This window comes from Chelonia mydas, chromosome 6 (genome assembly GCF_015237465.2).
Source record: "Chelonia mydas isolate rCheMyd1 chromosome 6, rCheMyd1.pri.v2, whole genome shotgun sequence".
NCBI lineage: Eukaryota > Metazoa > Chordata > Testudines > Cheloniidae > Chelonia > Chelonia mydas.
Genome location: NC_051246.2, coordinates 42,632,477 through 42,646,609, shown reverse-complemented (window position 1 = coordinate 42,646,609; position 14,133 = coordinate 42,632,477). Strand labels below are relative to the sequence as shown.

General features: G+C 39.8%; 1 protein-coding gene across 1 annotated transcript in view; it reads right to left on the bottom strand.

The window, feature by feature from the left end:
* Positions 1–14,133, bottom strand: part of CCDC73 (coiled-coil domain containing 73) — a 154,448-nt gene that overhangs the window by 90,617 nt on the left and 49,698 nt on the right. The window contains exons 3-4 of the mRNA XM_043548532.1: positions 9,363–9,434; positions 4,845–4,916 (exon numbers count right to left, since the gene is read on the bottom strand). Of these exons, the coding sequence (XP_043404467.1) occupies positions 4,845–4,916; positions 9,363–9,434 (144 nt within the window). The remainder of the gene's footprint in view (positions 1–4,844; positions 4,917–9,362; positions 9,435–14,133) is intronic.

Genomic DNA, 14,133 nt, shown 5'->3' with positions numbered 1-14,133 from the left:
GGAACTTATGGAGTTGGAGCTCACAGGCCTCTCTAGTTCTTGGCGGAAAGGACTTACACATGTCGCACTTCACCCAGACACTAGAGGCACCACTGATGCTCATCACTAATGGAAAAGGAATGAGGGCAGGAGATGCAGTTCTTGAAGCCTGGGACCTGGGCGTAGCCCTTAGGTAGCAAAGCGTTCTTCTCCCCAGTTGGGGTTCTATACTACACTGTACTATGCTAAACTATCTCAAACTAAGCTATAAAACTATTAAAAAAATATTTACACAGGTATATACAACAACTCTCTTAATGAAATAAGAGTAAAGGTGGAATAGGGGTTCCAACTTATGCCATGCGGAGGTAAGAAGGAACTGTAGTGGTGTCAACCCCACCGTCCCTGATTCCTCATGTTTCCAACCGAGGGTAAGACACTGTGCTTGTGCAGGTCTATGGACTCTGATTGGAGAAAACTTCTGGACTCAGGAACATGGCATGCATGCACACCCATGTGTGAAATACATATAGGGACCATCACTCAAAGAAGTAGTAACTGTTTCTTCTTCTTTGAGTAGATGCAGCCGTGTAGGTGATTCACAAGCAGTACACACAAGAGGTGGGGGAGCCTACTTAAAGGACTGCAGGACTGCTCTACCAAAGTACACATCTGTTCTTCATGCAACAGTAATGGCATAATAGTTGGTAAACATATACACAGGTGATCAAATGGCAGCCCTGCAAATGTCCAATACTGAAACGTCACCTAAAAAGGCCATTGACATAGCCAGTGCCCTCAGAGTGAGCTTACAGCTTTTGAGGAAGCATAGTTCAACTATTTTGTATGCAGTCTAGATGCAGGAAGTTATCCACCTGGAGACTGTCTGCAAAAAGAGGGCTTGTCCCTTCTTCCAGTCTGCATATGACAGACAAGGCAAAGCACAAAACTGTTTAGTCCTGTCCAAGTAAAAGGTGAGGCAGTGCCTGACGTTCAGTGAATGAAGATGCTGCTTCTCCAGGGTTTGTCTGTTGGGACAGAAGACTGGTAGATATGCTGCTTGAATTCAGGTGAAATTGAGTCACTACTTTACATAAAACTGTGTGGCTGCAAGGTCACTTTGTCCTTGGACAGCTGAGTATAAGGAGGCTCTACCATCACAGCCTGCAACTCATGGAGGTCATAGCCACCAGGAATGCAGTCTTTTGACACAGTAGTGGAAAAAAAGATGCTGAAAACTCAAACAGAGGTCCCATCAGAGCTGCTAAAACTGTATTGAGGTCCCACAAACAAAATGGTTCTCTCACGGGTGGGTGCAGACGAAGGACTCCTTTCAAGAACCTTGCTACCATGGCATTCAAAAATAACAACCTCCTCTGGATGGAAGGGTGAAATGCCGAAATTGAAGCCACGTGGATCTTCAAACAGATTGAGTGCAAGACCTGAAGGCTGAAGATGTAACAAGTATACCAAGATGTCCTGAATTCCAGTCAACATCGGTTGAACCCTGAGGGCCGATGACCACACTGAAAAACGTTCCCATTTGGCCAAATAGGCCAATCTGGTGAAGGGCTTCCTACTATTAAGTAAAACCTGCCACACAGCCTCCAAACATATTCCTCATTTAGCCATGGAGGAGCAACACAGTGAAATAGAGAGACACCTGAGTGTAACATGCAAGCTCTGACCATATTGCTGGTCCTGGGCAGCAGGAACCAAGAGAAGAGGACACCCTGTCATACATTGTTCCATACTGTACACAACCATATATCCAATTGTCCTCAGCCACATTTGGAGAGGGCCAAGATGCAGCCTGACAAACTGGACTAACTGCGTGCATGCAGCCATGTGATCCAACAGTCTTAGGCACAGTCAAACTGTAGTTGAAGGCTGAGAGTGCAGTTCCAGACACAGATGACCAATCACCTGAAAACAGATCTGCGCCAAGGCAACAACAGTGACAAGGAATGTATCATTCCTCAGTTCCAGACCTGGCACCAGTCTCAGCTCTGCAGATTGTGGCAGGGGAGATTAGGCTATGTTACCAACAGCCACTGAGGTTCTGCGACATGTCCAGATGGTGCCAATGAGGTTGTGGATGTCATGAGTGGGGAATCTGGAACTGATAGGCAGAGTAGATCCACTGCCACTTGGTATGCCACTGGTGTGGAGACAGCTGGTGTCAGCATAGATGTCATTGGTACAGACTCAACGGACGTTCCAGGGTCGGAACCAGAGTACATGGTATGGGACCCTGCATGTCTACACAGTACCAGGGAGTGATTTGAAGGAACTGTTCCATCCCACTTGCTAGCAGTAGCACGGCACCCATCTGTACTCTTCTTAGACCAAGAGGAGTCATCACGAGACTTATAGTGATCTCGATTGGTCTTATGAGACTTTTTCCTTGGCACCTTCAAGGAGGGGAACAGCTTCTCCATCTCTAGGGGGAATCACCAGCCCCAGAACATGTAGCAGCATCCTACACCAAGTCTGAAGGTGCCCAATGATCCAACGCAGACCTCAGTACTGAAACAGGTCTCATGGCTTGCTCAAGGAGGTGCTGCTTTCAGGAAAAGGTCTCTAGCCACCTGAGTCTATTTAGTGAAGGATTTACAAATCAAACACTGCTCCTGGGCATGATCCTGGTCCAAATGGAGCAAGTACTTCATGTGAGGATCATTGCTGGGGATCACACACCCCCTCATGGCAGACAGTGTTTGAACCGTGGTGAAAGCATCACTCAGGGCAAATAACAATACTAACTTACTTTCTAACACTAAGTAGTGTACTAATTAAACAACTATGAAAACTATACAGAGAAAAACTCTCAGCACTGAGAAAGGATTGAGGGTTGAAACCACGCAGAGGTCAGATTCCAGCCACAGGTGGTGAGAAGAAACTGAGGGTGGTCAGGGTGGTGCCATGTCATAGAGCCAGGAGAGGGGCTATGGCCACAAGGCATGAGAACTGCCCCCCTATGAGTACTGCTAGGTGAAATTCTCCAGCTTCAATGCACCACGCACGTGCACACCCAAGTGCAATACACGGCTGCATCTACTTGAAGAAGAATCTCATTTTCTTCAAAGAATTGTGTACCTGCATTTGCTTTTTTTCTAAAAATGTATGTCTTCCATTGGCCCAGACCTTCACCTGTAGTGTTCTGTTAATTATTTTTCACTTATAGAAGTCCCCACAAACCAGGACCCACCAACCCAAACCAGCATCAGACCCTGTCAGAACAACAAATCCAAAATGTGCAGATGTATCTCCACTGTTATAATGATCAATACCCCCTACAACACACCTTTCAACATCAATGGATTCTACATTTGCCTATCACAGCATGTGGTGTACCTCATTCAGTGCATTAAATACCCTAACAATTATTATGTGGGGGAACCCAGACAATCACTACAGTCTCAAATGAACTCTCACAGAAAAATTATAAAAGACAAAAACATCCTATCACCCATGGATGAACACATTTCACAAAACAATGTCTCCATATCAGACCTCTCAGTCCTCATCCTCAAAAGAAACCTGCACAACACTGTCAAAAGATGAGCGTGGGTACTTAAATTCATAACTCTGCTGGACACTAAAAAACATGGTCTTAGAGATGCTGGTTTTATGGCTCATTACAATAATTTGTAATTGTAACATACCCTGCTGCCTACTACTCTCCTTTGTCCCACTATTGCAGAGGTGTTGATTGTCCACTTCATTTTAAGTGGTATCCTACAACATGTGTGAACCCCATATGCTTAACAATCTGTCCAACCTTGTACTTAGGTTGGCCACTCTGGTCTACCTTCCCCAGACCTCAGGAAGAACTCTGTGAAGTTTGAAAGCTTGTCCCTTCCACCAACAGAAGTTGGTCCAATAAAAGAAATTAGCTCAGCCTCCTTGTCTCACTTATTTTGAGATACTTTATTCATTGAAATGGTGGCAATGAGGAAATAAACTTTAAAAGAAAATATAAGGATTGTATTTCATGGTCCAAAGGGCAGAAGAAAAAAATACTGGTGCATTATATTAAAATGCCAATTGGGTCAGGTCAATTCAATAAAGTACCTAAGCACATACCAAATTTTAAGCATCAGTAATCCCACTGTTTGAGTAACATAACCGTGCTTAAAGCTACCTTAAGGCAGCACCTGAAAATTTTCCTACTTTAGGGGACTCCTTAACAGCTGCTGCTCCCCTTAGTTGGGAGGTTGTCAGGGGCAGGGCTAGAACACAATGCACTTCAGCAATCCTAGCCAAAGAAGCATCATTTATAGAGCAGTTATTCATTAGCACAAGTTAGAGAAGCTCTAACTTGTACCAGGGAGCAATTCAGCCACCAGCAGCCTCCAAAGGCAAATCAGGTGGGGACTCCCAGGTGTGTCAAGCAGTGCTCTGGAAAAGCTGAGGATCTGGCCCAAAGTATACTATACTTACACTTAATTAGATCCAAATAAATCCTATTTTTCCTTCTCTGGTTGCATTAATGTTTAAGGCTGGATGATATTTTGGAACTTATTTTTGAAGGGGATCTCTCTCTTCAGGTAGTAACTTGACCAGGTTGACTATTTCTTCCTGATCATCATAATTTACCTTTGCCAAGTTCTTAGCTTTGTGAGATTTCTGTGAAAAAAAAGATTTTCTCTCTCTCTCTGATACAGCTGTAGGAAGTATTAATTAAAACGTGTGTTTTGTGTGTCTGAAAGCAAAAAAGGACTTAATGTTTTCTTGTGGGGATGTATCATAATATTTTATACACAGCATTACAAAGTTTTTAATACTACTTGATAATATGGTTTTCTGACCATCATATTTAAAAGTATTATTATCAGAGTTAAAGAGTCTCAGTTTCCTACCTGTTTTCTAAAAGCTGCCATGGCTTCTTTGTGTTGTTTGTTTAAAGTTTCTGTCTCATGCTGCAGAGTTTCCTGTTCAATGAAAATACTTTAAATTAGGTCAAATTATAATGTGCTTTAAACGTGACTCTTACTATACCCTTTCAGTAACAGAGAACTAATATTTTAAGAAAAAATATTGCCATTTTGATTCTTTCTTAAGTAGGTTCTAGAAAAAAAAATGAATAAAATAAATTACTTATGTAAAATTGAAGATCTTGAATGAGAAGTGTCTTTCCTGGTAATTTTCTTTCTGCTAACAGCTTCTCTCCTAATTCATAACAAATGGATAATGCCTCTCACCTGTGGAATTTTGAGACAGTCCAGAGTTGCTGCTGGAGCCTTACTCCTTACCGCAGGCCACCAGAAAAGTTCTTCCACAGCTGTAAAAATACTCCAGCAACAAATTATTAGTATTAAGACAATTTGAAACTGTATTAGCTCATTTGAAGGGAATTTTATGTTTATGTCTCCCATTTAGAGAAAATTTTCAGTTTGTTACAAATTGTATTCTGATAATTTACCAAACTACCAGAGTGGATTAAACAAAGAGAGTAGTTATTAGCAGAGAATACTATCAGGTAAAAAATTTCTCATTGTGCTGCACAGCTTGGGAAGTAAAGGGGAAAACATAATATTAACTTAAAATGTTGCCTATTACAATAGAATAATAGGCAGAAATATAAGTTCTTCTACATAAAGTAAAAGCTTTGTAATTTAAGGAATTATCTGGGAGCCTACCCACTATTACCTTCCTACCAAAGGATTACATCAATGAATGACATTTCTATGTTGAGTTCTATCTGAACACAAAATGAATAAAAAATAAAGTTGTAAAACAAATTGGTTGGGAGGAACAGAAGTGCCAACTTGCTCTACCACCAGAGGAAGAATTTCTGGTAGCGCAGGGTGAAGAGTGAGGCTTAGTCCTGAAGTCCCCGGCATCAACGACTCTAGATCACCTCTGAATTCCACTGGTGAAAGGTATTACCCATTTGTTATGAATGTGGAGAAAAACTATGCAGGAGAAAGGTAATATATTTTATTAGTCCACATATTTATTTGTTCATAATATGATAGATGAAAATTTGTAAATTCTAGGGCTATCTAAACTCTGGTGCGCAATACATACCACATAAAAGGATATTGAAAAAAATATACAGCCATTCATAAAACAAAAATCAGGAAAAGGAATTTGTACTCAACAAAAAGAATGATTCCTTAGCCTGTGGTTATTTGAGATTTTGTAGTCAGAACCACACGCTTGTCAAAAGTTCATTTTGATATTGGAGTTTAAGGATTAAAATCAGTGAATGAGCAAGGAGCGTATGAAGATCTTGACAGAAAAACCCTTGAAGAATTATGGTTACAGAGGGGGCTGACTTTTAGGAAAAAAGCCCCAGAGCAGGAACTGAAAAAATCTGTTATTGGTCAGTGATCAGGAAGCAGACCCAGTGAAAATGCTTGCAGTGAAAAACCAGCAGCAACTTGAACATGAACAAAAGCTGATAGATCTTCGATTGCAGGAAAAGCAAAAGAAAGCTGATATGGAAAAGGCATTTAAGGCATATGGAACGGCTGGCTCCTGAGGAGAAGGCTCACTAGATGCAACAGGAATCTGCCAGACTTCAGCTCCAAGTCTTGGAAGAGCTACAACCTGGAAATCCACCCCCTTGTGACAACAAAAACTGGGAAAGAATTTGTCCCATTTACAAAAATACTGAAGACATAGAGGAATTTCTATCTACCTGTGAACATTTATGTGAAATTCACTATATCCCAAGGTATAGCATATGCCTGTCCTGCTGACCAGATTCACTGGGAAAGCTAGGGAGGTGTTCAATGAAATGAGTATGGATGAAGCTTTGAATTATGTAGTTATGAATTATGGAGTTCAAAGAAATTACAAACTCTGCTAACTAAAAAACTTCTAAGGAAGAAACAGTTTAAGCAAGCAGGGCTTGAATAACTCCAAACACACTGTTGTTATCTTCACACAGTTAAAACTAAAGATACAAAGAAGTGAAAAAGTTAAGGATTAGGTTTTCATAATTGTTTGTGCACAATTGTACAATGTACTGCATGTACAGTTACTACAACTGAACATTAAATCATTAAATTGTGTATGCAAACTACCACTTTAAATGTCTAACTATACATTTGTATGCATAATCAACAATTGCAGAAGTAAATTATGCATTTTTGCATACAGTTATGAAAAACTGGCTCTATGGTTCTAACAGAAACTTGACTGCATTGCTCTTTGTACTATCTTCTATTCCTGGTTTTTTATTGAATTCATACCCCACTGTTCTTATCACTAAATGCATACCATACACACAAAAATACTTTTTATTTCTGCCTCTACAATAAATTTATGATGGATTTTCAATATATCATATATTTCTTTTCTTGGTTGTTTCTAACAAATTATGTATTCTTTTTATGCAATGCAAGATTTAAACTACATTTTAATAGATTGTTACTGACTTAATTTAAATTATTTCATGTGCTAGAATAATATGATTTTCCACATCAGAGAAAAGTGTGTGCTTATGTAAACAGTAAAGGTGATGGTGTTTCTGTAACACAACAATAGCACAACTAACCAGGATGGATAGAAACTATCTCTGCAGTATTCCTAGCCCTTGACAGGTGACAGAGGGACTGAGCTCAGGACCCAAACTAATAATCTTCACATCACAGTGCACAAGACCACACTGACTACCACCTTCTTATGCAATTTCTGTGACAAAGTTTTGTTAAGATGGTCCTATTGGAAGCTAGGCTTCAGTGTGGGATTATTAACAGGAATTGTTAGATACTGTAAGAGCAATTGTGCCATAAATATCAAATAAAATTGTACATAAGTTGCTAACAACACATTTATCTTTCTTCCATTCCTATATCCAACTATGACCTTGATCATTCAATTGTGGAGGTAAAGAAATGTGGTAACTTAGAATATAAACAGTTGATTTTCTTTGTGAGGTGAAAAGAAGCTCATAGAACATAAGAACGGCCATAGTGGGTCAGACCAAAGGTCCATCTAGCCCAGTATACTGTCTTCCAACAATGGCCAATGCCAGGTGCCCGAGAGGGGATGAACAGAACAGGTAATCATCAAGTGATCCATCCCGTCGCATCATTCCCAACTTCTGGCAAACAGAGGCTAGGGACACCATCCCTGAACAACGTGATTTACCTGTAACCCTTGAAAAAGACTCACTCTTTTAAAATGATTCCAAAACGCGTTCTTTGAATTTTATACATGGTCCTTAAGACAAGATGATGGAAAGGATAGAAAACCGCACACAGCTCAGCCATTTTGTCTAAATTCTGTGAGAGGCTCTCAAACTCAGACTTTAAGGTCAGAAGGTACCATTGTGATCGTATAGTCTGACCTCCTGCATACTGCAGGCCACAGAACCTCACCCACTCACTCCTAAAATAGACCCCATAATCTCTGTCTGAGTTACAGAAGTCCTCAAATCATGGTTTAAAGACTTCAAGTTACAGAGAATTCACTATTTACACTAGTTTAAACCTGAAAGCGACCCATGCCCCATGCTACAGAGGAAGGTGAACCCTCTCCCCAGTCCCGCAATGTCTCTATCAATCTGACCCCAGGGAAAATTCCTTCCCGACCCCAAATTTGGCGATAAATTTGACATATCTGAAGATACGAGACAGAAGAGGCCTCATTAAGGTGTTCATGGATTAGATTAAAGACTGTAAGTAACCTGTCAATACCTCCTTAATATAAAAAGGAGAAATATCTCTAAGTAGTAAAAGGACTGACCTACTACATGGGTGACTGATTAGTGATAGAGTTCTCAGCCCCAATTCTGTGTGGTAGAACTTGTGGGACCCCGATCCTTGATATAACCTCATGAGTCCTAACTCTAAAAAGAATGTTAAACCCATTTTATTCAGGCTTCATTCTGGAAGTGTAAATGCTACCGAATCACTTCTGGACATGTATAAACATGTAACTTATTGCTGAAAATAAATTTCGTTTGGATTTTCCCCCCAAAAAATATTGAGTGAATTTGTTGTTCCTGAAACCATGGTAGTATTAGTACTTGCTAAAGCCAGGCATAGTGCAGACAGCTATTGTATTACCTCCCCTATATAGTTCTGTCAAGACACCTGATCTGTGAGATGCAAAACCATTATTTCAAGTTCTACATCTCTCTTAGCCAAAACTTCCAAGCACACCAAATTTTGTGATATTTTAAACAAAATTTCACATTTTTAGAATCCTGATGACAGCTACCATATTGCCAAAAATAGTGTGAGCAGTATGGAAGATTATTGTCAGATCCAGTTTCCCTCATGCTTTAATACTGATATGACTATAAGCTAAAAAAAATTAACATTCAATTGTATCTAGTTCCGAACGCCATTAACACCCCATTAAATGAAATTCTAACAGCTAACTACTAAAACTACCAGGCTTATAGAAAAATTACTAACCTTCTGCCATTCAAGTTCCTGTTTCTCCATAATAATTTTATTAATTTGATCTTCATAATTAATTTCAGCATCCTAGTTTTAAAAAATAAAAAGGTAATTATCCATAATTTTAAACACATAAGAACCATAAGTAAAGACAAGTTACATACCAATACAATTAGTGTTGTTTTGCTCTTCTATTTTTCAGCTACAGTTCAATATATAGAATTGTATGTTTCTATCCACCAAAAAGCAAGGAGGTCAAAATACCATTAAACCAAGACTATATACATACACATGGTACAAACAGTAAACATGTTCATTCTCTTCAATCAGAAAAATCATAGCATGAATGAAATAAGTAAGGGTTGACAGGAAGAGATGCAAGATTGGGAATTAGGAAAACAATTAATTTAATTATCAGTAAGTAATATTTCCCTTGTCATACCTATCCTCTTTATCATCCTACAACAAACCGAGAGAGAGAGTCAGAGTGAAATAGAGCAAGATAGGCTTGTCTTGAACTCATGCTTGAAAACCTTTATGACTAAATACTCTCATGAGACCAAGCCACAACACCGAGATAAGACTAAAACAACATCATGTAATGAATGTCTGACGAATCAACTTAGCAATGGTTAGCTACAGATAAACATGGTTAATGTCTCTGACCATAAAGTGTTAAACTTGAGCTCCTTCAAGATGTCTTCCAAAATAAAATTGAAAGCTTCCTTCCAACAGTTATTTCTGTTATTGTGGCCATACTTGAACAATACTTTCTGAAAGTATCTTAGCTACAGGAAGAGATAATCAAAACAGAATCTTTGTTAGGATGCTGAGCAAAACCTGTCACTTAGAAAGAAGGGTGGAATATTTATCAACATCTTGGACCAAGAAGCTTTTGTGCCAATCAAGTGAGAACAAAAAAGATAAAGAGAAGGCAATAAGTGTACAAAGTAAATTTAGACATGCAGTCAGGAAGATTATCCTAAAGCAAGGCCTGGTAGCCACAGATATCTAGCCCAAAATGGAATTAACACATGATCTTTGCCTTTTCCTGCTTCATAGTCTGGAAAAAATTCACAATAGATAGGCAGAGGTGGGAAGATATATGTCAATTCCCCAATTATTACAAAAGCATCTGCCTAAGGATCAAACAACTACTGTGGTAGCAAAAGATACCTTTGCTGACAGTTATTATGGTTGCCACCAAGTTATAGGAGCTCTCCTGAAATATTTAATATTAAAGTGTATTTTTCCTAACTGAAATCAGCTCCCTTTTGCTAAGTCAATATGCACATATATTGCGCTTCCCCGGCAAATATAAAGCTCAGAGAGAAGAAAAAAACCACAATTTTGTCTACTGGCAGAGGGTCATGATTTCCAGCAAGAACTGATCATTTACTGGTGACCTTGTATGTTGTGGGAGACTACTCATTACTGTCCTGGTATTGCACGTGACCAAGACATGAAGATGTTTAGAGATGCTTAAGGAGCTATGTTGAAATGTAGTTCTAAGCACCAAAAGGTTAATGGTAAGCCTTCTCTCTGCCATTGATCATTGTCTTAATGAGGAGAATACCATAAGATAAGATCCCCCTCTTAAAAGGATAGCTACACTTGTTATATTTGAGCCTCTGTGTGGGATACATTCTAGCAGTAGTCAAATTGAAAAAAGATAGAGGTGTTTTTCCAAGCTCTGCACACAAAATAAGTTCTCGCCACTGAGCCACTGCTCTTAGTAGATCGTGCAGATGTTCAATATATAATTACATGCACTCTCTGAGCTTCTTGAGCTTGGCTGCTCCTTGGTTGGTTTTAGATGGCCTGCTAGGTTTCTTAGGCTTGGCTCCTTCCTGATTGGGGACAAAAACATAAGCCATAATATTCTCCCAAGACCACCCATGAGGGGTACCAAAATGAACTGTCATTTAGACTAAATTGTATAGATCTTCTTTTCTTTCCAGGAAGTGAAATAATTAATAATGTTGGCAGTTAAACTATTATAATCAGGCATCTAAATTAACACCCACTGAGATGAATGGGGCAGTTCACACTTCAGAACTATTTCAGGATCTCTGCAAACTTAGACATCAATGCATGTTTGCTCTTGGGCTTGTTTTCAAGGTTTTCTTCACAACTCTAAAGGCTAGAGATTTACTTCTTTTTATTAAATGAAGAGAATAAGAAGGCAGTTTGAGAGAGGTGAAAATACACCCTATCACTGAATACCAGAAAAATTTGAGATCTGCATTCTAACAAAATAAAGGTAGTCCTGTGATGGCCACAATCTAAATCAGCCCTAACAGTTGGGACAATAATGGGCATATCCTCCAGGGACAGCAGACTATGATAACTTCCAAGAGAAACATCTGTGGAGGCCTCTGGTGAAATCCTAAATTAAAGCAGGGCTAAAAATACATTACTTTCCTGAGATCAGTCTAGGTGAGGGTTTCTACTGACTTGCAGTACCCTAGTAAAACCAGTAGTATTTTCCATGCAAATTTGCCTTTGAATTAAACAATATATTTACAATAGTATATTAACATATCGAGGGTAGTATATATTGAATCCCTGCTGTTTTGGAAACAATGATATTTGATTAATAGCTGTTGCTACCCAAAAAAAAAAAAAAAAAAAAAAAGAGTCTTTGAACTATTATTCTACTATTATTTCTCATAGATATACATACTCTTTGAGATCTTTTGATAGAAAATATATATGAGTTTAGCAGCAGTAGTATTTGTTGTTGTCTTGATAGATTCATAGACCTGAAATATCCTGTGAAGATTCATATGCTAGAGCAGTGGTTATCAACCAGGGGTATGTGTACTCCTGGAGATATGCAGAGGTCTTCCAGGGGTATATCAACTCATTAGATATTTGCCTAGTTTTACAACAGGCTACATAAAAAGCACTAGCAAAGTCTGTACAAACTAAAATTTCATACAGACAGAATGAAAATGTAAGCAATTTTTCAGTAATAGTGTACTGTGACACTTTTGTATTTTTATGCCTGATATTGTAAGCTAGTAGTTTTCAAGTGAGGTGAAACTTGGAGTACACAAGACAAATCAGGTTCCTGAAAGGGGTACCGTAGTCTGGAAAGGTTGAGAACCACTGTTCTAGAGAAAACCTCCCATGCATGGTGTCACCCAGGGAGCTTGGGGTAGCCCTCACTGGAAATGCCAAGGTCAGGGCAGGCTGCAAAAAGGAGAGAGATATTCCCAAGATTGGTAGGTAACACTGAAGTTAAACTCTCCAAACAATCACAAACTGTGCTTCTGATCCCCACACTGGTTATCAAGAAGCAAAAAAAGAAAGTTGCACAGACACCCTTATTGCATTCCAGTTCTAGCTTTTTGCATTCCTGGGCAGCTTTTCTTCTCTCTTCAGCTTCTTTCTCCAGCCAGGCCAAGAACTGCTTCTCTTGCATTTGAAGTTCTACCATTTCTCTCTTATATTGTAGGTGCTGGCTCTCTCTCAGGGCTTCAGTTTTGATTATGGATCGCTCACTGTGACTAACTTTAACCTTTAACACACTCAGTATCAAAATTTCAAAGTTTGGAATAGCATGGGGTTCTGATCCAAACCCAAATGATCTGGTTCTGTGGATCCTGCCAACTATGCAATGTGACCCTAGGTAGCCCTCACTGGAAATGCCAAGGTCAGGCAGGCTGCAAAAAGGAGAGAGATACTCCCAAGACTGGTAGGTAATACTGGAGTTAAATTCTCCAGCCAGTCACAAACTGTTCTTCTGATCCCCACACTGGTTATCTAGAAGCAAAAAAAAAAAAGTTCTCTGGCTTCCAATCAGCACCTAGGTCCAGTATAGTGAGAAGTTATTTTAAAACTCTGCTCACATATACAAAATGTTCTTCTGACCCCAAAGGGCCAGCCATGTTACCAGGTCAGTATAGACATGGATCTTACCCAAAATACCATGCTGCCAACCAATCCTTTAGTGCCTAAAACTAAAGGTTTATTATAAAGAAAAAAGAAAGAACAAGAAGAAAGTTGTTAAATGATAAAGCAGCTACATACATACAAAGATTTCAAAGTCCATATATCAGGTTCTTAGCAATATCTGGTGAGTTTGATGGCTTGAAAGTCCCTCTGGAACATATCCACAGATGGGTCATTCAGTCCTTTGTTCTGAGCTTCATTTGTAGAAAAGTTACTCCAGAGGTAAGAAGCAGCAATAAAAAAAAAAAGGGAGAAGATGCAACTGCCTTTTATAGTCTTTTGCCATGCAGCTTGTATTTCCTTTGTTCCAAATACAATCTGCCTAGCCAGTGGCAGATTTAGAGTTAGTGGGGCCCTGTGCTCAGTTTCATTTTTGGGGGCCCTCCTTGGGACTCAGCCAAGAAAAAGAACATTCTCTCTTATCTCCCCTGCCCCCGTTTTTCATTCTTTTTTTTTCTTCATCCTCCTCCTATAAGTAATAGCAAGTAAATGAAAATAAAGTGAGGTACCTTGATTGTTTTTGTAGTCTAACTCAGTGGTTCTGAAAGCCGGTCCGCCGCTTGTTCAGGGAAAGCCCCTGGCAGGCCGGACTGGTTTGTTTACCTGCCGTGTCCGCAGGTTCGGCTGATCGCGGCTCCCGGCCAATGGGGGCTGTGGGAAGTGGCACGAGCCAAGGAACGTGCTGGCCACCCTTCCCGCAGCCCCCATTGGCCTGGAGCGGCGAACCGCAGCCAGTGGGAGCCGCGATCAGCCGAACCTGCAGATGCGGCAAACAAACCAGTCCGGCCTGCCAGGGGCTTTCCCTGAACAAGCGGCGGACCAGCTT